A 26403-nucleotide genomic window follows, 5' to 3' on the forward strand; every position below is an offset into this window, starting at 1 on the left:
GTAAAAACCTCACCGTAACCCTCCAAGGTGAATCAATCCACTAGTGAAAAAGTAGAAGTACAAGGATTACAATTTAGACCCTCCAAACCTAAACTACCCTCTATACTTAGACCCTCCAAGTCCCAGCTACCAACGGGCTTCACCAAGCCTTGTCTTCACTAACTTTCCGGATCCTGCAATTATCACCAATTGCATCCACCATAGAATGGCATGACCCAATACTTTCCAAGAGTTCCAAAACAACTCACAACACTTAGAATGAGTGAGGTATGTGTTTGAGCTAAGAACCTCTCAATGGATATGAAATTAATATGTATTTGGCTCCAGCTTAAAAGGCCAGTTTATTTTACTATTCAGCTTATTTTTGCTACTATTCATGGGCCTCATTGCACTTTTTGGTACTATTTATGGATCCCATTATACTATTTCAGCTAACTTTTACCTTTATTTACAGTATTTTCAGTAAAATAAACGGATTCCAAACAGACCCTTAGAGAGAGAGGAGTATGAGGAAAACTAAGAGAAAGGTGTATAAGGTTGTAGGTAGGCAATCTTTAACTCTCCAATGGATTTCTACGGTTTTCTCTCTGAAATTCTCCTAAAAATTTCATAGGTAATGTGGGCTTTTACAGTGTGCGTAAAGAAATGGAAAAAAGCACACAGACAGACTAGCAGTGCATCTCATGAGTCAGGTTGCAAGTTGGCCAAGTTACGAGCCACTCACGAGATGCCAACGACACTTGAGCCTTTCAACTTCTAACATGTACTCCTCATGTGACTTTTCGCGGGTTGCATCACTCACGAGCCAGTTGTGAGTTGTCCTGGTCTTCACAATTCTTCACCAATTTCACACATTGAATCCATTACATTGAATCCCACAAACATGTAGGAAAATGATTGAAGAATTACAATAAAAATTGACAAGAAATTAATGCCAACAAAACATAATTGAAAATCACAACTTTACAAGGGAAAATCACACTTAAATTTTTTTTAAAAATTTTATCTTCATTTCTTCAACAAATATGAGGGAAAAAGAAATTTGTAATTTTCATAATTTGTTTCCTTTGTCTATGTCTTTTTTTTTTTTTTTTTAATTATTATTATTATTCTTACAAAAATTTTAAGGTTGAAATTGTGTCATGAAAGGCTCAATGAACATTTCAATGTGGCTAGTGCATGGATTTAGAAAAGCTTACACTTTTTCGTTAATTTTTTGAATTTTAATTAAATTTATTAAAGGTATGAGTATTTTGTGTATTAGTCATAAAATAGGAACAATGTTGTTTAATTTGGTGAAATATAACGTGGAACAGATTAAATAAGAGAGAGAGAGGAATTCGTTTAGATCGATTTTTATACTTTTTTTTTTTTTTTTTTGAATTTAATGAAGTCTATTACCGGTGGGAGTAATTTTTGTATTAATTATAAATTTGAAAAGAAAATTACTTAATTTGATAGAGCATAAAAATAAACAAAAAAGTGGGAAATAATATTTTTGTTCATCAAATTTAATTCTTTGTCAATAGCTAAAAGCCTTTATAACTCAACTAGTTGGTACATTTTGATGTCATGGAGACATTTAGGGTTCATTTTATACTTTATTAACAGTTAAGAGCCTTATAACTTAACTAATTAGAACATCTTGATGTCAAGGAGACATTCAGAGTTTAAATCCCTCTTCTTTCAATTATAGAATTAAAAATATATAATATAATAAAATAAAATATAAAAAAGGAAACAACATCCCCATTTGGCACATAAAAACCTATATGTGGCCGTGCAATAAAAAATGTAACCATTATTCTTAACTTTTCTCATATTTTGCAAGCACTCCCTAAAAGTAAATTTGATGGTAAGCTTAAAGGTTTGCTACACAGTAAAGCCAGTAGAGCCAACATGGAGTACGTGCTTCAACCCTATTAGAATTGGATCAAGTTGTCATCTAGAAAGCACGAACACAAATTGGATGTGGGTACATATATAGATACGATATGACGATAAGGGAATTTCTGAAAAATTAGAATACGATTAGGGTAGGGATTCGTATCTTAATTAATTATTAAATTTATATATATATATATATGGTTAAGCATTTATTTTTCATATAATATTAAACATATATCAATTTACTAGAAATAAAGAATAATTTATTTAATTAAAGTCTAAGAGTCTTTAATATATATATATAGAGAGAGAGAGATCTAAAATATTACCTCCTTTAATAATCTAAGCCCATGTCCTAATAATATTTAAGCCCATGTCCCAAGTATATTAAAGCCCATTATGTGAGTGACATTTTGATATGTGAATTGAAAAAAAATAAAAAAAAAAATTGAGTAAGAGAGGGGAAGTGTAAAAAAAACTGAAGAGATGCATGGGTGAGAGAAGAGAGGAAGTGGTTAATAGCTGGCCACATAAAGTCAAATTGAAAAAGAAGAGGCAAACAATAAATGTAAAAAATATAAAAAATAAATGAATGACGTGGGTGCTGATGTGGCTTAACAAAAGCGTACCAACAATAAATGTTATGCTTCAGCTTTTAGTAATATATAGATAGATAATGTATTATCTATGGGCATGATCAACAACAATCATGTCTTAGTCCAAACTTTAAGGATTAGCTAATGCACACGCAAGAGAGAAGATTAATGGGGAACCATTTGGAGACATCAAGCCAAGTCGTGGTATACGTCAAGGAGATCCACTCTCGCCCTACCTCTTTTTGCTTTGTTTAGAGGGCCTTCACAGAATGATCCAACAGGCTGCTGGGAGAGGTGAACTACAGGGTGTTTCTATTTGTCGTAATGGGCCCAAACTAACTCATTTATTTTTTGCAGACGACAGCCTTTTATTTTGTAGGTCCAATACTCATGATTGTCAGAAGGTATTGGAGATCCTGTCAAATTATGAGAGGGTGTCAGGGCAAAAATTAAATAGGGAGAAGACGGCTTTGTTTTTCAGCAAATCTACTCCAAGTGAGATGCAAAAGGAAATTATGGATCTACTTGGGGTAAATGAGTTGAAGCAGTATGAAGAATATTTGGGCTTACCTGCTTTGGTAGGCAAGAGCAAAAGGGCTAGTTTTGATCGATTGAAGCAAAAGGTTTGGAAGAGACTTCAAGGGTGGGAGGGGAAGCTCTTGTCTCAAGCCGGAAGGGAAGTACTCATTAAATCGGTAATCCAAGCCATACCCACCTTTACAATGAGTTGCTTTAAACTCCCTACCACTTTATGTCATGAGATTGAGACCCTCATTCGAAAGTTTTGGTGGGGACAAAGGGGTGAGAGGAGGAAAGTACATTGGGTGAAATGGGAGGATTTGTGTCAAGACAAGGGCCAAGGAGGAATGGGTTTCAAAGATTTAACAATGTTCAATGAAGCGATGCTTGCAAAGTTAGCATGGAGATTACTCCATGATGATAACTCTTTATTCTATAGGGTCTTCAAAGCAAGGTTCTTTCCTAGGGGAACTATTCTCGAAGCGAAAGACTCCTCATCCTCTTCATATGCTTGGAAAAGCATCCTTAAGGGCCGTGAGGTTATCTTAAGAGGTGCACTTTGGAGAATAGGTGATGGAAAAAGGGTGAGGATTTGGGGAGATAATTGGCTGCCATCAAAACCATCTACACGAATAGTTACATCGATTCTGTATGGCCAGGAGAATTCAAATGTGGAGGTCCTAATAAATCCACGAACTAGGTGCTGGAGAAATAATATTATTGACCATGTCTTTAATGTGCAGGAAGCAGAGATAATAAAAAGCATCCCATTTAGCTCAACAACCCAACCGGATGCTCTGATTTGGCCTTTCATCCCCTCTGGTACATACTCTGTGAAGTCGGGATACCGTTTCTTGTTGGAGAATTCTGTCCAATTTCAGAGAACAAGGCAAGATGCTAACTTCTGGAAAAAGGTGTGGAGCTTAGAGGTGCCGAGCAAAATTAAAAATTTTGTTTGGCCAGCTAGCAAAGACTCCCTGCCCGTTAAGAAAAACTTGCTGCGAAGAAAGATTGCACAGGATGGGCAATGCGATATTTGCAAGGCAGGGGATGAGGATTGCTCACATGCTCTGTTTTTTTGTTCGGAGGTGCAAGATATGTGGTTTGCAGACCCACAATGGAGGTGGCTGTCGACGATGCATTGGAGTTCCGTCAAAGACGTTTTCCAGAAAGCTTTTTCAGAGAGACGAGATGCAGAGCTCTTGGCTTTCACGGGCTGGGCAGTTTGGAATCGACGGAACCAGCTATGCTTCAATGAAGTACCCTGCCCTCTGAACCAGATTCTAACCTTATCAAAGGATAGAAAAACAGAGTTTCAACGTATTCATCCAGTGACAGGAACACCGCAGCACAGAAACCATACCAGATGGAAGCCGCCCGAACAAGGAGCATATAAAGTGAACTACGATGGGGCTGTATTTAGTCAGCAGGGCAAAGCCAGTCTTGGTGTAATAATCAGGAATCATGAAGGAGCTGTTATGGCATCAATGGCGCAACAAATTCCACTCCCTACAACTGTGGCTCAAGTAGAAGCCCTTGCAGCAAGGAGAGCTACTGAATTCGCGTTGGAGATTGGTATCACTACGGCAATACTGGAGGGCAACTCAGAAACCATTGTCAAGGAGCTTATGGAACCAAATCCTTCTCTGGCACTGCATGATCATTTGATCCAAGATGTTAAAAGTTTACAAAACTCTTTTAACTCCCTTAATTTTACTCATGTACGTCGTGGAGGGAATAATGTTGCACATGCACTGGCACGATGGGTTATTAAGAAGCCTAATTTAACTGTCTGGATGGAAGATGTACCACCAGATATTCGCCAACTTGTAATGGCTGATTCGGCCACGTTTTGATTTTTTAATAAATGAAAACTTCTTTCTCAAAAAAAAAGAAAAAAAGAAAAAAAGAGAGAAGATTAATGATGGTTGGCCACATGTGTTCTTTTTGACCAAATTATTCTAACCAAAATTATATTATTTATTACCTCCTTAATTGACTATCTATGTATATAGTCTTTTTTTTTTTAATTATAATTTTTTTTTTTTAGATAGGATTAGGTTTAAATCTATAATGTGTATTATGTCACGATTGCTCTTTACCAATGCATATTTTAGTGGTGGAGAGATTTGATCTCAAATCCCTTATTATTAGACGATAAAAACTTAATTAGTTGAAGTTACTGGAACCATGTAGTATGGTCAATTTTATTCCATTCTTCTAACCAGCATTTCAAAACATAAACCTTATTATGAGTTGGGCAGTCGCAAAAGAAATGCAAACAATGGCATTACAGACTTTCACATGAGAATTCTCTTCCCACATGTGATCTTGTACATTAGAGCTTTGCGAGGTAGCTGATGTCAAATGGATAAGCATCAGTTGGGGACTGAGCTCTGTATGCCCTTCCCCCATAGAACTCATATGCGGCTTCAGTTGGATGGACTGCATCCCAAAACATATATTGGCTCCTGTTATGACATACATATCCTGAAGGAGAGCATTGGAACTGTCCAAAACCCAACAATTCACAGCAAGAAGCATTTTTAACCATGGAACCTGTCACAAAATTTCATCTCAATCTCATAAGGAAAAGAAGAAATTCTATAGCATTGGCAAAAGAGGTGCAAAGACTGTTACTAATTTAGGCAGTCTACCTTGAAATGTAGAACTTGTGTATTCCAAATCCATACTAGTAGTGTTTATGAAGATAAACTTAGCTTGCCATAGATTTTTGTTGAGGTCAGCCACTAGTGATAGAAGCCTATCATTGAATAGTTGGACCACTTTGTTGAAGCTGTCCTCACATGAAGAGCTAATAATTCCACATAAAGAGAGTACAATTGGAATACTACCTAGCTGACCCAATCCATAAAGGACTACCTTCCTTGCTCCATATCTGTACAAAGTCTAGAATCAACATAAAATTCCCATTTAGTTTTCTTGTATCAATAAAGAGACAAACTACCATCTTATTCATGATGGAACCAACTACAACAACATTAAATGTGAAAGAATTTGTGCTAACCATTACTTGTTGAGTGAGTTGCTGGATAAGAAGTTTAGCATATTGCTCTGGTGTATATTGTTGGCTAGTAGGGTAGAACATTGGCAAGAAGTAATTACTCAGGTAGTCATTACTGCCAATTGTAATGGAGTACATGCACTTGCTTAGGTACATTGTTGCTCTCTGATTACCTCCCAACATTTCAATGATGTGTGAGACTGTATATTGGTGATTTTGCAATTGTCTATCTAAGCTTATCCGATTACCCTGCAATTCTGGACTATATTATTTTAAGAAATGGTTCAGATTAAATGTGTTATGAATCTAGAGATGCACAGCTTGCTGTACATCTAGAAAATGTTAAATGATGTGGCAATATATACACTGTTAAATCTAAAAAATAAAATCTTAATCGTGATGAAATTGAGAGGATACTATTTCGCAATAAACATATCAGACTCAAAATGTGGGAATCCTTAAAATTTGGCATGCATCACACTGGAGATGACCTTAAAATTACCAGATGTTGTCCAGATTCATTGCGAATGCCCGCTGAACCGGATGCATAATTGACCCCTTTGAGTATTTCGAAGCCTTCAGGCGCAGAAGCAAAAGGTGGGATGTAATTCTCAAAACCCAGAAGTTCAGCTGTAACGAGAAAGTATTGAAAACAATAATACTTGGTAACCGTAGTGATAGAAGACTTGAGAAATATAAATGCACCATGTCAACATTTCCCCAGTACACAACCACAATGTAAAAAACACAGACGGACTTGTAAAGTAGAAAGGTCGATTTTATTTTTTTTCCTTAGAAAAAAAATCAATAACAAATCAAAAATGAATTGTAACAAGCCATACACTTGGGTCAATTGCTAGTAATTCTTACACAGTAGTAAATATGCAGTGACTTAACAAAAATATAAGCTAGCTTTTGGAGCCAAAATCAAATTTTTTTGGTCATTAATTAAAGATTTGCTACGTTCCAAATCAAATACTTCAAAATGGATAATCATTTGACCAAAAAATTATAATAAAAAAACTTATGTGAAAGTAACATGTATCAATTTATGTAGAAATAGCAAATTGCATACCAATGATATCACCAATATTGCGACCATTGGTAAACCTTCCGGTGGGTCCCTCAGGAAAATCAATCCCATATGGTTGATAATTGGCTTTTGCTCTTGTCACAAGGTTATTATTGTTCCCATTATCAGACAATGAGTCCCCAAAAATGAAGAGACAAGGTACTTGCGGTATTCCATTAACACAATGTTGCAAATTTGATATCAGCAAGAAAAAAAGTAGCACCAACAATGTCTTCAGTTGACATGCCATTGACAATCAAAACAACTGAAAGAAGTTAATTAGAAATCAGAAAATTAAAGAGAGGAGAAATGGAAGTGAAATAAATATGGAATTGTTCAAAGATGTAAAATTCGAGAAACATTTATAGTCGGGAAACACAGAGATTTCTTGTAAAAATATTCATGGGAATTGTTAAAAATATTATGGGCCAAGTCACCAAGAGGTCCAAACTCGCTATGTTAATTTCAAATGGCTGAATTCTCTATGATATATTACATGCAAATAATGTTATGTTTTCAAAACTAATCAATTAATTTTTTTTTTTTTTTTTGGAAGATGATATTCAATAATATTACAACCAAAGTCGAAGACCTTTCTTGCGTATTTAACACTTCTATTACAAACAAAATTCATGCATACTGTATTGAAACCCATTAGCTCCCACACCTAATGTATGATGAGAGAAGAAATACCATAGAGCCTACTCAGTTTCGTATACCTCTATATACCTTGTGAACAATTGCATAAAAGTGAACAACTAACAATTTTTAGTGATAAATTATCAATTTCAAATGGGAGATAAGGTGGAGACAAAGTTTGAACCTAAGACCTCTGGCATTGATATCAGGATAAATTATTGACTATCTTGGGTCTAACATGTGAAATTTTTTGGAAAATGCTAACGAGTGCTCTTAGGACACTGGTTAATAATCCATATAAAGGAAGTTTTTATGGGAAATGAAAAAAAAAAAAATTAATATTGTAACAGCGTTTTTTATTTCCCATAAAAGTGGTATTAAAATTTTCCTGAAGTGGATTATTAATGAGTACCCTAAGAGTACTCGTTAGCAAAACCCTTTTTTTAAATAGAAGATAAGGTAGAGAATTTTTGAAGCTAAAACCCCATATATTGATATGATGATAAATTACCAATTATCTAAAAAACTTAAGTCATTACCTAGAAAATGTGAATGTCACCGTGCATTTAATCTATCATTAGCATATCCAACTAAGAATTACCCACCAATGCCGTCTTTATGCTATTTTCTTTATGGCTTGACTAGCAAGCAAATGAAGCAGAACCCTTGCAGTTACTATCAATTTGTAACCAGCGCCTATATTGAAAATCAATGATGAATCTGTACTAAGTTTTTATTCTAAAAAGGATATTGTACAAAAAATTACAAATATTTATCAAATAACTATAGTATTACTTTTGAACGAGGGATTTAAATTTTGGTTTTTTCAAAAACAATCGTTAATAGGAAACATAATTTGGTTATTTGAAATTGTGCAAGCCTAAAATGAGACTGTTGGGCTCAACCTCGTTTGGGCTCACAATTTATTTGTAAGGTGGACTTCAAGATTTCCTACTTTGGGTCGTTCTCGGCACAGAGACTCAAAGTAGTGTTTCTCCCCTCTCTAAACGACTATTTTCACTCTTTTTTTCTAAACCCCTTCATTCTCCCCAACTTCTGCTATTTATAGCTTAGGTTAGTGGGGAGATCATGATTACTGCCATCGTTAGTACAATTGAAGGTCCAATATTATTTGTTTTAAGTGGGTGTTTAGGTGAGAGTGGGATGTAACAATTGTGGCCTTGGAACTTGGTTCCAGTTCAGGCGAATCTGCTTGGTAATGATGTTCCCCGAGCATCCCATGACTTGCCCGGACAGGGTTTATATGATTGTTCGGGAGGTTCTATGCCGAGCGCAGCTCAGAATCCGAGGCCCAAAACTCGTTCTTTATGAAGGCAGTTTCAAGAAGGGTTTAGGGCGATGGGGCCGTTCCATTGGGCCTGAGCCCAGGGCCCATATGGGTCTTGAGATCTTGGTGCCGTATAGAAATCATTTAATTAATCAATCATTTGATATAGAATTGCTCCATTCAAGTAAGAAAACGAAGGTAGTTTTTTTACTTATTTATTTACACTGACTTAACATAATTTTTGTCATTATGATATAAAGAACTTTGTTAATATTTTTAAAATTTTCAAAAAAAAAAAAAAAATCCAATGAATATATAAAATAACTAAATAAAAATTGAAGGCATAGTTAATTTCTTGGAAAAAAAAATTGTCAATAAATTTTTTTATTGAAGTACGTACTTGCGTTAATCATAAGTTCTACCTATGAGAATTTGAATTAGTTTCAAATGAATTAGTGTGTGCACTGTGGACACTGTCACATGACAGCCCAAAGGATCTAATTCTAAAAGAGTTTCGGTTTTATTTAAGAATCCTAATTTCTTATGAAATTTAAGAATCTTCATTTATTTCAATATTTTTTTAAAAGAGAAAGAAAAAAAGTTCTGAAGTTGAGGAAGAAGTTTAAGTTGAGCAACCCATAGGAAATGTTGTTAATGGAAATTAAGACAAAATTCTGAAGGTGAGAAAAAAAATTTATGACTTGAAACAGCCACCCAAACATGGAACAACAAAATTATCCGCTACTTTCAAGAAATGAGTTTTTTAAAGGACAAAGTTTGGTTACAAATTTAGTTGTAACCTAAGACTACAACTCTCATTAAAAAAATTAACATGACTATATATTTTGAAAATCTAACCGTGAAATTGTATATTTTTTATGTTCTTAAAACACATGTCAACTTTCATACCAATTGGATGTTATTTGTTATTCGATTTATAAATTTATTTTTTATATATAATTTTAGACTACAAAGACTCAAAATTTAAACATTTGATTGATGACATAGTTATTAATCTTTGATTTTTTTGAAATTTTACAAGTACGGAAAATATTATAAAAAAAAAAAAGTAATCCACAGGTTGATTTGCCAAAATTCATAGCCAATAAAAAACATTAAATAGAGTTATAACCTTAGTCTAACATTGTCATTTTCTAAATACCCCCATGAACACACACTTTATTGTAAGGTTTATATAAGGAGATATGAAAAGAGAATTTAGAACCATTCATTGATTTTATGCTGAATTAATCCTATGAACAAAAATTTATTTTGAACTTAAATTTATTTTTGGTTAATTAACCATAGTAAGCAAATCACTAATAATAAATTAAGTATAGTAAAGTTATTAAAAGCCTGTTTGGATGAGGGTGATTTTGGATCATATCACTCAGTTTCCATAACTGAATTCTCAAAACACGTGGGTCCCACAAAAAAATTATTGTTTGGCTTGATTTTCAACTCTTGTTTCCATCATTCAAAACTCAAAAATTTGAGTTAGAATGATAGAAATAGGAAACAAGAAATAGGTGTTTTCAATTTTGGAGAATTGAGTTTCAGTGGCATTTTTGTAAAATTAAGCAAAGAATGGGACCCACCCGTATGACTTGTCCCATCAAGTAAGATCTCTCTCCAACCCGTTCTTCTCTGTCTCTTCTCCTTCTTCATTTTTTTTTTCTTTTACCCAGAGCTTTCTCTTCTCACTGACCCTTCATTGCTCCTCCACAAGTTGCCACCACCACGCCAGTCGTCACCATCATGAGCAACCACTAGATTGGGCCTTCGTTTTTTCTCTCTCTCATTCCTCCCTTTGCCAGATCGGTTTCTCTCTCATGTGTTTTTTCTCTCTCTCATCCCTTTTGCCAAATTGTCACCACCACGAGCAACCACCACAAGCCATTGTGAGATTAGTTCAAGCTTAACCTAGATCGATTCATCTCTATGTCTAATTTTGTGATTTGGGTCTCTGATCTAAGGATTTTGAGTTTGGATATGCTATGCATTCTTTTGGATTTTTTGTGTGGCATCAGAGAGAGAGCAAGACCAGACCTTCATGTTGGAAAGGAGAACAGGGGATTCGAGAAACGACCTCGAATTGAGCCTAGGTGGGATTGTGAGGCATGTGGACCTCGAGATAGAAAGCTTCACTAGCGACATTAGCTTGTACTTTGCGTTCACCACCGCAGTAGCAGCAACAGCCAAAGCAGCAGACGCTGTCGTTTCATTGTTTCGGGTTAAAGCTCCATTTTTTGGCTTCATTTTTTTTTTTTTTTTTGCTCTGTGTTATTGTTCTTCTTCTTCGACGATGTGAGATTTGGTTATGGATTTCCTGTGCATTCTTTTGGATTTTTTGTGTGGCTGTTGATGGTGTTGATGGTAGTGGAATCTGGGTTTATCGTTGGTGGTGGTGATGAAACTAGGTTTGGGTGTGGATTTCATGTTCTTCATGTAAAGTCACACGGGTAAGGGAAGAAGACAGTTGAAAAAGACTAATTGGTGGGCTCCACCATTTTGGCAAAAGGTGGACTTAAAAGTTGAGATATATGATTGGGTTTTGTTAACAAACAAAAATTTTGGAGTTTTTGAGTGATAGTGGGTTTTGAGTTATGAGTTATGGGTTTTGAGTTTGTGTTATGAGTTTTGAAAACTGAGTTAAGAAAACTAAGTGATGGGGAAACCAAACAGGGGCCAAAATGGCCAAATGGCCATAAAATCCTAACTATGTAGTTAGGAATTCTAGTTTCCAAACTATATTTTTTACTAGCATTTCAAGTCTAAGAGACTCGATTTAGGGGATATAAATCGAGTTTTTGGGACTCGATTTTTATGGGCTGTTCACGTTTGATGTGGCACTTTTTCCACATGGCAGCTACATGGAAATCGAGTCTCTAAGACTCGATTTACATCTAAAAAAAAAAACCGCAATGACAACAGCAAAAGAAATAGAAAATATGTGTTCATTAGAAAAAAAAAAAAAAAAAAAAAAAACCCAGAGAAGAATATTGGAAAAAGTGCCACATCAGATGTGAACAACCCATAAAAATCGAGTCCCAAAAACTTGATTTATAGACCCTAAATCAAGTCTCTTAGACTCGAAATGCTAGTAAAAAATATAATTTGGAAACTAGAACTACTAACTATATAGTTAGAATTTTATGGTCATTTGGCTATTTTGGCCCCAGATGGGCCCTAAATAACACATTCAATTGAGTTTTTGAAGTCATGCAATTTAATATGGGAGAAGTTCATGTTGCATTGTATAGTATCCATGCTAGCATTCCTCCATTCAATGCCAAAGAGTGAAGGAAGAGAAATAACAAAGTAAACACTTATCTTCCTCTTCCCCTCTCCATTCTCTTCCTTTGTATGTTTGTGAGTGTGAGTGTGAGTATGATTGTAAGTATGACTGTGACCTCACCAACTTCCAAGAGTTTCTTGTCGTTTGGGAATTAATTTGGATTCACTTCTAGTTAACTTGTTTGCTTTTGGATTTCATTTCAAATATACAATGATTCAACTTCATCAATATTTTAGGGCACAATTTTGTTTGAACCTGATACAGAATCAAATGGTCAACTCATCTAGAAGATTGCCTAAGCTTGCAGCAAACCATCCACAAGAAGATGATCATCCAGATCATCATGCTCATCCATAAACACTGCAATTCAACACTTAAGAAAATTAAATGACATTGGATAGAAATGGGACTTGTCACATTTGTCTACTACTTCAGAACGTGGGAGAAATCTCCCCATAATTCGCTCCCACCACCTCCACTCAACTAATATGCCTCCCATACAGAGATTGGCATAAAAAAAGGAGGCCCACTCATGATCTCCTCTAAAAAGGCCAGACCTCACCAAATTTGAGGTAAGTAAGAATTTTCTCCTATTAAACATTTAGAGTTTTTAGAGATCTTTAAAGAAGTTCTAACTTAACTGTCAAAGGGTTCTTGGCCTGTAACATACCAGTGCACTTCGATAACATTTTTTTACATCTTTTCAAGTCTTCCATCACATCTTAGTTTGAACAATCACCCCCTGATATCTTGCATCATCAAAACCTATTGCATGGTTGATTATTTATTGTTGGCATTATAACATTCGGATAATGATTGTTTGTGGACAAGGTCATTTTTCATACATTTTTAGAGCATAAACATTAGGGAAATATTATATCCATAATATTTTTATCACAACAAATCCTAAGTGGTAGGTTGTTATTGATTATTATTGGTGGGCAAAAATGTGATTTTAGTGATGGGTTCAAATTAAAACTAGAAACAACTCATCACTGATAATTTGTTATAAAAGTATTGCGAAAATGTTGTGGGAATCACTTCTCTAAACTTTATTATAAACATGATGCACATCATGTTTGGGGAAATCACAAAAGAAATTCAAGCAACAATGTTGTAGACTTTCATATGGGAATTCTCTTCCCACATCATCTAGTTCATTAGAGTTGGGCGAGACTTTCGATGTCAAATGGATAAGCATCAGTTGGGGACTCAACTCTATATGCTCTTTCCCCATAGACCACATATGCGGCTTCAGTTGGATGGACTGCATCCCAAAATGAATATTCGCTCCTGTTACTACATTCTTTTCCTAAAGGTACGCATTGAGTCTCTGGTTGTGGATATCTCAACACTTCACAGCAAGGAACATCTGTAACTGTAAAACATGATACAGAATTTGTTAGAGCAGTGGTTAAATGATTAAAGTCAACATTTTTCAATAACTTAAACTTTTGGGATAGTTAGTAATTTGTTATGGTATCTGATCAAGTAGTCCTGATTTCAGATCATATCTCTATTCTATCCCCTATTTAAGAAGTTAAAAATCCAATGTATTGAATGATTAAAATCTTAATTTCTTAACAACTTAAGCTTTTGGAACAATCGGTAATATAAAATAAGTAAATAAAAGAGCTAAAAAGAGTACTAAGATTAGAGCAAGTAATGTTACCTTCAGCTGAAGAACTGTTAAGCGAGATTTGAGTAGTGTTAATGAAGATGAATGTAGCATTGGGTAGATTTGAATTGAAGTCATCCACTAGTGATACAAGCTTATCATTGAAAAGTGCAACCACATTGTCGATGTTTTCCACACATGAAGAGCCATTAGTACTGCACGTAGCGAGTTCAACAGGAGTATACCCTAATAGACCCAACCCAAAGAGGGCTACCTTCCTTGCTCCAAGCTTATGCAGAGTCTAGCATCAACAAAAAAGGAAACACCATGTTCTATATCAATTTTAAGAGATAAAACAACCATTTTTTGATTAAACCCCTAAAAGAAAAACATAGAATGGAAAAGAAGCTGTGCTAACCAATAATTGTTGATAGAGTTGTTGAGCGAGAACTGCAGCATATTGCTCTTCGTTATATATGCTGCTTGTATTATAGTACTGGGGCAAGAAGTAATTATTTAGGTAGTCATTACTACCAATTGCAACGGAGTATATACATTTGTTTAGATAAGCTGTGGCCAATGATTCATTATTTCCAAGTAGCTTGACGATGTTTGAGACTGTAATTTGGTGATTTTGCAACTGCCTATCCATGCATATCCGATCACCCTGCAATATGAATAGTGAATACATGACGTACCAAATTATTTTAACTTGATGGTGCCTTTCATTCTTCAGTTTGAAATTTCAGAGGAATCAAATTAATTGTAGTTGAATTTTTTTTTTTTTTAAATAATTCGATAGTTAAACCAATGGAGGTAGAAGGATTTAAACACTTGACATTTCCAATGGAAACATTAAAATGTATCTGTTAAGTTACAAAACTCTTTATTATAGTTAAAGTTTCATGGTGTTTAGTTTAGTGAAAGTTCGAAAAGGGCACTACTGGACGAGTTAATTGTTAAGTTCTAAAGGTTAGAACAATTAACAAATCATTATAGATCATAGAGTCTATAAGTTATATTAAACAATGCTCAAAGTGTTGCAAGTCAAAATACAAGAATAAAGAAGAAGCAGGTTCAGGAATTTGAAATATGACAACTTTTACCAATCAAGACTAAGCTTTGATCAATATTGAACTGCGAATTTGCAGAATTTACTTAAAGCCTATCAGCCCATTGGCCCGTCAGATGATTATGGTTTCAAATCTACTTCACTAAGTATATAAAGAAAACCATAAAGCATGTTTTGAAGGGACTTTGGAGGTGCTTTTTTGAGATCTAAAAGGTTCTATGCCTTCTCATTTCAAAGTCACTACTTGAAATCATTCTACATACAATCTAAACTAGTAAATTTGAAGTTGCTGCATACCAGTCATTAAAAGTGCTAGATCTAAACCTTCAAAGATGGTCTTGGAGTCATAGATTGGAAGTCTATGTTGGAGTCATAAAAGGTTCTATGCCTTCTCTTTTCAAAATCACTACAGGAAATTATTCTACATTCAATTTGAACCGATAGATCTAAAGTTACTGCATACCAGTCATCAAAGGCACTAGATCTAAACCTTCAAGGGTGGTCTTGGAGTCATAGATTGGAAGTCTATGTTGGAAATCTAAAGCGTGAATTGGAGTTTCATGTTAGAGCAGATCCACATCAAAGAAATCTGAGCATTTCAAAGTTAGGTTTGATAATCATAGTTAAGTTTTCTATGAATTAAATATTCTTAACTGTAAACTTCTATTTGATAGTGAATTGTTTTTCTTGAGATTGGTCCCCCCAAGTTTTTTTACCTTGAAACTAGTTTATTTTATTAGTATTTTTAGGTCATCATATCTTGTGTTATTTAGATTTTCCGTTGCATGATACGATTGGCTTATATTTAACCTAATATCTACAAAATTGACTTAAGTATAAATTTGGTTATAAAATTAGATTAAACAATATGTTTTTAGGATCCTAAAAACTGACATTAACCTTCCTCTATCATACAATTAATATCAAATTCATAGGTTGCAATATAAGGCTCTCAATGTGGACTCCGCAATTTTTGGCATGCATAATTGGCACAGGTGGATAATCTTAACATTTTGCTTATTGAATGTGGATGATACTGACACAATCACATAAATACTAATAATGTTTAACATCTAATTACCTGTTCTTGTCCAGATTCTTCGCGAATACCGGCTGCACCAGATGCATAATTGACCCCTTTGAGTATTTCTTCACCTCTAGCAGTAGCAAAAGGTGGGATGTAACTTGCAAAACCCAGAAGTTCAGCTGCAAGGAGAGAGTGATGAAAAGCATGTTAAGAAGTCGACTTTGCAAGGTTGTAAAAGGAGATAAACATGGGTCTGCCCAGCCGTATTAGGAGACATATCTATGAGTAGTCAACTATAACGAGCGGAGAAAAAGCAGTTAGTCCCACAGTGTCTATTATATACACTATTCACAATTAATTAGATCAATAATTATGAAATTTGTTACAAAAAGTCTAGGAATGTAAACTTTGTCACACTCTTTGACACAATTTAATCGTGTCAAGTTGTGATTTGATTATTTTTTATTAAGTACTAGTGATGATTCCATATATAAATAATATAATTAAATCACAAATTGACAAACGTGGAAATGGTGACAAAATGTATCTTTTTAAAAAAAAAATTGTTAAATTGCCTTTAATAATTTTCAACATGAATTGTTCATTAAATATAACAAATTAAATGCTGACCAATAATGTCGACAAGATTGCGACCATTAGTAAATCTTCCAGTGGGTCCCCCAGGGAAATCAATTCCATACGGTTGATAATTGGCTTTTGCCATTGTCACAAGATCATTATTGTTCCCATTATCAGAAATCGAGTCCCCGAAAATGAAGAAACAAGGTACTTGTGGTTGTGACGTTTCAGTAACACGATATTTTTGCAAGTTCGATACCAGCAAGAAACCAAGTAGCATCAACAATGTCTTCATTTCACATGTCATTGAAAACCAAAACGAATGAAGGAGTTAGATTGAGATAATGAGATGAAATCATGAAATGAAATAGCAGTAGTCCATAAAATTACAATAGGGGAATTATATATAAACCTTTTTTTTTTTTTTTTTTTTTAGAGAGAGTTTCAAGTTTCTAAGAGAAAGTTTAATGTACATATACACTTATGACCTATTTGGATTGATGGGGCAGGAGAGGGAATGGAGGGGAGTAGATTAGAGCGGGCTAAAAATAAGCTAATTTTGTGCTAAATCTACTCTACTTTACTCTCATTCTCTCTCTTTCAATCCAAACGGACCATTAGATAAGGTTAGAGTAGAAATCTGGAGACACCAATCAATTTTTGATGCAGACAGAGATTGAGTCTCAAACCTCTTATTCAATCATTAAAAATTTTAAAAATTGAACTAACTGGAATTCACATATAATAAAAAAAATTTATTATCTTTTTTAACTATTTTACTTTATTACTATTAAAGTAAAAAGACAAAATAGTTAAAAAAGAAAAAATTACCCAATTAACTTTTACATCAACGTGGTAAGGACAACTAGATCTTGAAGTGGGCCCCTAAATTTTTGGGTTCAATTTTGATCTAATTGTGTACGATAAAATGGGCCCCGTAACTTCAATCCCTAAGTTTTGTTGGTTGCACAACTTGTGAGTATGAGTAGCTTAAGAGAGAAAAATATTGATTTGGGTTGGTAAAGAGAGAACACGAGTTGGTTGTCTTGAATTGAAGACTTTTATTTTTTATTTTTTGTTATGCTAATTGCTAAACAGTGTACTTTCTAATACACCGTTTCTCTTTCTTTACATATTTGTTTTTTGTTTTGTACGTATGCAACCAACTCTGTGTATAGATGTGTAGGTCAATTATTGATATGAGTTATTGTGATGCAGCCAACTCTTTTTTTTTTTTTTTTTTTGGTTGCTTTGCTTTGCTTTTTAGATTTGTTTTTTGTTTTGTACGTTGCGACAGCTATAAAGCCTACGTTACTATACTCGCAAGTAATTTATCATAGGTTTTTTAAACGTAAAATCGTTCCAAATGGCTCGTTTTTAAAAGGAATAAAATTTATAAGAATTGTGTTTCATTTTGTCTCACTGCACACATGACACAACACAATTAGTCACTCAAATCCCATATTAAGTCAGGAAAAAAAAGTCTCCAAAAAAAGTTTCTTTTTTTAGAAAAGTAAATAAATATAGTGATCACTAATGAGATTTGAGGTAATATTAGACACATCCAAGACTAGACTTGTACACGAGATAGATCGGGTCAATTTCGGACCCAATCTACCAACGTCGGGTGGAAGGTGGAGGGACCTGAAACCTATTGCCAAAATCAATCAGTTCAGTCGGTTTCAGGTTCAGGTGATGGTTGGTCGGTTCGGTCAATAGTAAGGTTCGTCGAAATCTGTAAAAAGTCACCGAAATATGCAAAAAAACACCGAATTCTACAAAAATTCATCATTTTACCTAAATTCTACCGTCGAAATCTGTACAAAGTCACCGAAATTTGCAAAAAATCATTGAATTCTACAAAAATTCATCATTTTACCTAAATTCTATCGAATCTAGTCAAGATCTCACCAGATTTAGTCAAGATCTCACCAAATCTTGTTGGATCTCCCTAGAACAAAACTTGATCTTGCCAGATTTGGTATATAGCATTGATCAGGTTAGGTGACTTGGGTTTTTGAGGAGAAAACCCACCACTCAACCTATCGGCGTCAGTTCTTAGAGGCAGATACCCACCATCAACTGACTAGACCTTCAGTTTGGGCTGGATTCGGGTCAGCATGGGGCGGTTTGGTTGGGTTTTTGGATTCCGATTGGGTCTAGACACCCCTATCCAATACATTTCAAAACTAACAAAATTAAACCTTAAACATAAACAGTTTAACACACCATTTGTAAGCACTAACTTTCCTCTTCTCTCTTATCGTTTCACACTCTTAGTATCAATTAAAGTGAGACATTTGGACACATTCTCACCAAGCAAATCACCTTACCCCATCTCACTTAACTGTGGCCGGCCATGCAAAACACTTTGGATTTCATTCTTTTGTTCATTCTATCAACAAAGAACTTGAAAAACACAAGGAACTCTCAAGCCCTCTCCCTTCCCCCTCTCGTGTCCAGCAGCCAAAGGGATGAAATTTCTCCATCTCTTCTTAAGTTTTATCAATTCTTGCTCAACCCAGCAAAATCTGGGTATGAATCAGCCTGCTGTGGGGTTATCTTAGGGATGAAATAATTTTTTGGAATAAACAGAAACAGAGTGTGGGAAATAGGAATGAGAGAGAAATGGTTTACGAAGGGCTTTTGATGGTTCAAAATTTGTGAAGGTGAAAAAAGTTTGCTTTTTCGTGCTTCACTGCTTCAGCAATGGACTCTGAGATACTGTGGATTGTGGAATTATCTACTATGAGGCTGTGAATTACACCAAGAGACCGAAAATATGTTGTTGCTAGCTAAACCAAAAATTTGGGTTTTTCAGCTCTGAACTGAATTTTCAGTTTTTATGGTATACATTTTGTGTTTATCCATTATATGTTGCTGGTTTTTGAAATGAATTGTACAGTGTGAAACCGACAAGAGAGGAAAGTTATGTTTAGGGACCAGGGTATTGGTCACGTTAAATTAACCCAAATCTAGGGACCAGGGTATCGGTCACCATATCTATTCAAAAAATATAAATAAATAAATAGTCACTCAAAAAAAAAAAAGTTTCCTCTTTTAGAAAATATCCAATAAAAAAAATTGGTCACTCAAAAAAAGGTTTCCTCCTCTAGAATAGTAACTACTGCCTGAAGACTTGCTCCCTCTATCTAAAACACTAGTCTCAGATTAAGCCCCACTTTTTCCCAATCTAACAAAAGCTTCTTAATCTACTTTTATCATCCACAATACATAAAGAGAATCATTGCACAAAATAGAATCGCATAAGAACAAGAGGAAAGTTATACACAATGTATATATAGAGAGAGAGTTAAAGAGAGAGAGAAAGAGAGGACCAGAGCAATGCAGAAGGCTAGGGCGTAGGCAGAGCAGAGAGTGTAGTAGAAGACCCCATCTTTCCACTTAGTCGAGTCTTTCTTCTTCTTGTCCAAAAAACTCGCCTCCAAATCTTCCATGTTCGCCCTGGGCTCAAACCTTGGTGCCATTCTCGTTATTTTTGCTCTCCCTAGCTAGCTGCCTATATAGCTCCTCCAAGAAGTCAAGAACCTCTCTGGCTCTCACAAAATTAAAAAGAACACACAATGAGCAAAGCAAAGTAACACACAATCAGTGAAAGAGAGAGAGATACTGAGAGGGTTACCAGAAGTTCAAAGAGAGAGAGAGAAACTTTGTCCATTATGTGATGATGTCAGCTGGGCTTTAATCTAGCCATGCTTTGCCAGTTTCTTTGCAGAGTTTACTTAGCGGTCAAATTCAGCTACCCTTCTCAATATAATCCAGTGATATAATATTGTTGAATAGGATATAATATTGTTGTGTATCAAATTCGACAACGTGCACGCTATTATCGCCCCGATTAGCAACAGTGATTTTGTACGTTATCTTTCTGTATATGGACCTCACTTTCATTGTAGTCCTCCAAAGTTGAGGGAAATTCATGAAAACTAAATTGCTTTTGGTCACGACAGAGTGCTCCATTTTTAATGGGTTTGTCTCATCTCAGTACGAATGGCAGCAAAAACTGCAAGAGCAGGCCACATGGTTTGGTCATTTCGGTGTTTCAATCAATTATCAAAATGTACTGGTTTTAAAAACTCGTGCTAAAACATAAGTGTTTGTTTAGAACTTTAATTAAAAATTAGAACTAGATTGTTTTTACTCTAATTTAAACAAAGTGCATAATAAGAGTAAATAAACGCAATAAACCGATAACATTACCCTAAGTTATATTCATCAATCATTAATAATAAAATGGAAGTTTAAAGAATAGGGAAGAGAGATGCAAATAAAAGATAACACTATAACGTGTTATCGAAGAACAAATCGAAGAATTTGACGAAAAACCTTTCTACGACCCTTCAAGTCGAAATCAATCCACTAGATAATAAAGTTAGAGTACATGAATAAAAAAAGACCCTCCAAGCTTAGTCTACACCATGTACTTGAGCCATCTAAGCTCCTGCTACCAACAGATTTTTCGGAGTCTTGTCTTCTTTAACTTTTTGAATCCCGCAATTCAGCCTGATTGCATCCGCCAATGAATGGCTCATTCCAATGCTTCCCAACAGCACCAAAATCTCATTTGACACTCAGAATGGGTGTGGTAAGTTTTTGGGCTAACAACCTCTCAAAGATCTAAAGATGAAGAGATAAGAGTTTGAGGAAAACCACAAGGAAATATGTAGATGATTGTGAATATAACAATCTCTAACCCTCAAGTATATTTGCTAGAGTTTTCTCTCTGAAAAGCACTCCTTACAATTCGTGGGTAACAAGAATATATAATATGGGTAAAGAATTTGATAAAGCAAATAAACTTTTTGCCAAATAGAGGGTTTCGCAGGTACTTCACAGGATGACCCTTCTTGCGAAACACTCATGAACTTCACAACCTGGCATGACTTTTCAGCTTCCAGTCATGTGCTTCACACGTGGCTTTTTCGCAGGTTGCTTCTTGCGAGCTAGTCGCAAATTCCACTTATTCATCTTTCGAAGCTTGATTCTTCACCGATCTCTCACACTCATCCTTTACAAATAAACCCACATACATACAAGGAAAATGATTGAAGAAATTACAATCAAATTTGGTACGGAATTAAAGTCAACACAAGATAATTGGAAATTACAACTTTGTAGGGTTAAACCAAAACACTTTTTAGAAATATTAGTATATGATTTTAGATAGTAAAAGCAAAAAATCGTCTTCTCTAATTGGTGTAGAGATCACTTTACTTTTATAGTTTTTCACTTAATAACCCTTGTTATGTCGGTGGTTGAATGGAGTATGGAACCTGTCCTACCAAAAATAGGACATTTTGATAATTTTATCAAATAAATAAATTAATATATATATATATATATATATATCTATCTTTGGCAAAAATACCTTTTTGTTCCTATATTTTGGTGATGTTTTTAATTTTTCGTCCTCAAGTTTTAAAAACATTATTTTGGTTCTTATACTTTTGAATTTGATGTCATTTTGGTTACTATCGTTATCTCACTTAGAGAACACATACATGATAAATGGACTGCAGTACTGCACTGCTAGCTTAAAAATGTGTTTTTCTTAGTAAGGGCAATAACAACAAAGACCAAAATAATAGTAAATTTAAAAATATAAGAATCAAAATGAAAATTTTAAAACTTGAATATCTGATGTAGGACATGGTTTCTCTAAATTTTATAATATTTAATTTTAGTCTTTTTATGTAATTTTTTTGTTTTTTGTTTTTTTGTTTTTGGTTTTTTTAGGTTTAGGTTATTTATTTCCTTCTTTGTAAGTGCTTTTAATGTCTTTTAGTCAAATTAGGGTTTTATATGCTTTCGTAACTGTCTTAGTGTTTCTAGTTGCCCTAGGTTTTGTTTTTACTATTTAAACGCATTGTAGCCTCCAAAGGCAATTCAGTTTATAGACTATTATCAATAATATACAAACTTTTGTCAAATTCTTTCTTTGGTAGATTTCAATTTATCTCCTTATGAATTCAGGAAAACCCCTTATGGATTCGAGGTTTACTACCAGAAGCTAATAGTTTAGTTTCTGTTCCATCAAGAGAGCATCGTGTGTACTTTCTTCAGACTTCCACGACATCAGTTGGTATCATTGCATTGACTTACCCTGGTCTGATGGCTAACCAGCGAGATAGTGGCCACCACAACAATGACGGTGGTGACGACGTCAACAACCCAGTCTTCACTAGGGCTGAGTTCCTTAATTTTCGTGATGAGAATCATCAATTTTGTGAAAAGAGTCAAGAAATTATAGGTGAAATCGAGCAAAAGATTGCTACTCTTCTTGCTAGAAAATCATCTCACGATAACAATGATCAATCTATTCAAAGACGCACTCCTAACTACAAGAAAATTTCATTTTTCGATGGAGATATGTGTAAGTTAGATTTTATTGATTGGCTTCTTTATTTGGAAGAGTGTTTTAATTTTTGGAAGATTTGTGATGAAGAAAAAGTGTGGCTTGCATCTAATAAATTGGACGATGAAGCAAAGGAATGGTGGGAAGACATTCAAATCGATAGAAAGCGATGAGGTAAGCATCCAATCTGCTCTTGGCAAAGAATGAAAAGAGTATTAATTGATTTATGGTTTCCTAACGACTATTATGATATACTAGATTATACAAGTATTGATTATAAATCTGTACATTCATATGAAAAGCAATATGTTCAAAACATTAAAGGTCAACCATAAAATCAAAATTATCACAACCAAGTCCTTATGTCAAGGCAAAGGAAAGGGTTTGAGGGTTGAGAAGAAGCAACTTATTTCTAAAGAAAAATTTGAAGTGGTTAAAAAAGATAAAGACTTGCAACAAGTTATAGAATTGAAGATTGGCGATACCACTTGTCAAAAATTTGATGAAGAGGTCAAACAAACGAAGGTTGAGTTGATTGTGGATAACAACAGGAATGAAGAGATGGTAATTATTGAGAACATTGTGAAAGATTCAATTGAGGTCAAATATGAGGATGAGTCCATAACTCATAATCCTCAGGTCTCAATTGATTTGTTGAAGATGACTACACAATATGTTGGTTTTCTTGAAATAGAAAATTTTAATTTTATTATCAATCTTTTGTTGATTGATGTTGCAAATAAATTGAAACTAGATGAGAAGAAATTTTATGCTACACTTTATGTATGATTCAAGTTTCAAAACTGGATCAAGTTATTAAAGCATTCGAAGTATTTGTTTATTTGGAGCGGAAGATTTTAGATTTTAAAGATGAGCTCGAGGACGAGTTTGTTTCAAGTGGAAGGGTCTGATGTAGAACACGGTTTCTCTAAATTTGATAATTATTTAATTTTAGTCTTTTTGTGTGTGTTTTTTTTTTTTTTTGTTATTTTAGGTTTAGGTTATTTATTTCCTTCTTTGTATGTGTTTTTAATGTTTTTTTAGTCAAATTAGGGATTTATATGCTTTCTTAGCCGCCTTAGGGTTTCTAGTTGCCCTAGGTTTTGTTTTTTATATTTAAACGCATTGTAGCCTCCAAAGGAAATTCAGTTTATAGACTATTATCAATAATATACATACTTTTGTCAAATTCTTTCTCTGGTGGATTCCAGTTTATCTCCTTGTAGATTTAGGAAAACCCCTCATGAATTCGAGGTTTACTTCTCATGACCCAAATCCATGGAACATGAATTTAGATGCATGACTAACTTGCTAAACTTATGTAACTCAATAAACATAATTAATCCAAAAATAAATTAAAACTATGAGGAAAATATACTCTTAAAAAAAACCTCTTACAAAAATCTAAACTCCATAAATTGGAAATAATCTCCACTATATAAAACATGAATTACAAAATAAAGGTAACTAAAATTCTATAAGTCTTCAAGTAATACTAAAGTCGCCTACAACTTCCATGCTCTACCTTGCACCTTACAAAGCGATCCAAAGGTTCTATTCCCAGCTACACTTTAATCTGAAAACAATAATTGATGGGGTGAGCCACACATCTACTAAGTAATTATACAGAATACACAACAAAATAGAGTCAAGCAAAGCACGAGTATTTTGATTTTTCACAAACTCATTCAATGATATCAAAAATAATTATTCCAAAACATATAATGAATCACTTAATACATATGTAATCACATCTTAAAATCATTAGAAAACACATACATATAATTGATCAGAGCACAATGTCACATTTACACATCACATATTCTCACATACAATCCTGTGAGCGGATACCAACATCTAACACCTGCTGATAAAGGATCAATACATATTCTCACATACAATCCTGTAAGCGGATTTACACATATATCTAATCAATTCTAAAAACACTTATTTTGAATCACATATCACAAAACAAAATATATACAAAATAGAATAATTTTCTTAATATTAACAATTATTTCAGATATAGAGACCAATCGAATATCACAATATTGAATTGAAACAGAATCAAAGGATGCTTGACTCTCTTAAGGAATGAATAAGAACTAAAGAGTTTATATAAATATTTTTACAATTCTTGAGTAAGTTTGAAAACCCAATTTGCTAAAAGAAACATATTAAATATCATTTGAAAAATAAGAATATGACTTTGAAATCACTTGGTTTAAACAAACTTAAAGAACAAGAACATTTTTAGAAAACTTACATTGAAACTCAATTATTTTCTAAAAAGAGTTTAGTTTAGAAATCATCTTTTAAATGAGATTTGGATGTTAAAACGTTATTTAAAATTCAAAGTTTCTCTTTAAAACATCATTTAAAAGTTGAAATTTCTCTTTCAATAGTGTAAAAATGCTTTTTGATAAAATTTTAAAATGTAAGCTTAAAAATATAACTTTTGAAAACCTTTAACTTCTAAGAACCTAAATAACAAAACTTGTGCATATTATGCATAATCACTTACAGCACTTGAATCACTTTGAAAGTCCAGCCAAAACAACCTCCAAAAAGCCTCAAAATCCTCTTAAATGAGACCTATAATCAACCATGGGAATTTACTTAATATCCTCCACAAAATATAAAGCTTATCGAATTATACAAACTAACTCATTAAGATTATACTTTATTGAACTAATTAATAACACTAATGCAAGGAATCTCTACCCAAAATGTTTCCTTGAATTTATCAAACCTTAGAGGCAGTAACCAATATATTGTAAACTCAGGATTTGATATATGCCCCAAAGGAAAGTAAACCCTTATACATTATTTAAGCTTTATAATCTTGACTTTTGTTCTAGAATACAAGCTGTAGGGACCCTAGGATTTAATATATATATATATATATATAGATAAATATAACCCAAAGAAACGTAAAAGCCATGTACATAATCAAACTGTGTAACCCGTGGCTTTACTCTAGCAAGTTTTCTAATCCATGGCTTTATCTAGATACACACAGTGGCTTTGTTCTTAAATGTAATCCGTGGCTCTATAATCCCAATGAAAAAAAAAAACGTTAAGCCAATCTAATCTATATAACCACCAGGAAACGTAAAAGCCATGTTTTCCTTGACTTAGGATTTGCAATCTAGGAATTAATATGTATATAACCCAATGAAGAACGTAAAATCATCTACACGAATTAAGATTTATAGTGTAAAAAATCCCCTTTTAAACAATCTACCCATCACTACTGATTCCATGATAAGATTCTAACTTTTTAATTCTTTGATTCTAACAAATGAGAAATCATACCTGGAATTCTTTGGTTTCCTCTTTAATTAACTCCAAGGAAAGAATACACCTCCTAGCCTCTTTAGTGATGAATCCCTTTCTATGAAAAA

General features: G+C 34.0%; 2 protein-coding genes across 5 annotated transcripts; both read right to left on the reverse strand.

Moving 5' to 3' along the window:
• Window positions 1–5171: 5171 nt before the first annotated feature.
• Window positions 5172–7712, reverse strand: LOC115968883 (GDSL esterase/lipase At1g29670-like). 4 transcript variants are annotated; one of them, XM_031088418.1, is made up of 5 exons: window positions 7103–7712; window positions 6519–6657; window positions 6037–6289; window positions 5660–5912; window positions 5172–5561 (listed from the first exon to the last, which is right to left on the reverse strand). In XM_031088418.1, exons 1-5 carry the CDS (start codon window positions 7347–7349, stop codon window positions 5341–5343), a joined length of 1113 nt encoding a protein of 370 aa, XP_030944278.1. In that variant the 5' UTR covers window positions 7350–7712; the 3' UTR covers window positions 5172–5340. The 4 variants fall into 4 exon arrangements, with proteins under 4 accessions (XP_030944278.1, XP_030944281.1, XP_030944279.1 ...); XM_031088421.1 differs by having other exon boundaries at window positions 6031–6289; window positions 7103–7700; XM_031088419.1 differs by having other exon boundaries at window positions 6031–6276; window positions 6530–6657; window positions 7103–7685.
• A 5629-nt stretch (window positions 7713–13341) lies between these two features.
• Window positions 13342–20395, reverse strand: LOC115969028 (GDSL esterase/lipase At5g45670-like). The gene is made up of 7 exons (XM_031088586.1): window positions 20264–20395; window positions 19959–20173; window positions 16672–16909; window positions 16096–16220; window positions 14361–14609; window positions 13997–14243; window positions 13342–13702 (listed from the first exon to the last, which is right to left on the reverse strand). Exons 2-7 carry the CDS (start codon window positions 20106–20108, stop codon window positions 13485–13487), a joined length of 1227 nt encoding a protein of 408 aa, XP_030944446.1. The 5' UTR covers window positions 20109–20173; window positions 20264–20395; the 3' UTR covers window positions 13342–13484.
• Window positions 20396–26403: the final 6008 nt, after the last annotated feature.

This window comes from Quercus lobata, chromosome 11 (genome assembly GCF_001633185.2).
Source record: "Quercus lobata isolate SW786 chromosome 11, ValleyOak3.0 Primary Assembly, whole genome shotgun sequence".
Classification (NCBI taxonomy): domain Eukaryota; kingdom Viridiplantae; phylum Streptophyta; class Magnoliopsida; order Fagales; family Fagaceae; genus Quercus; species Quercus lobata.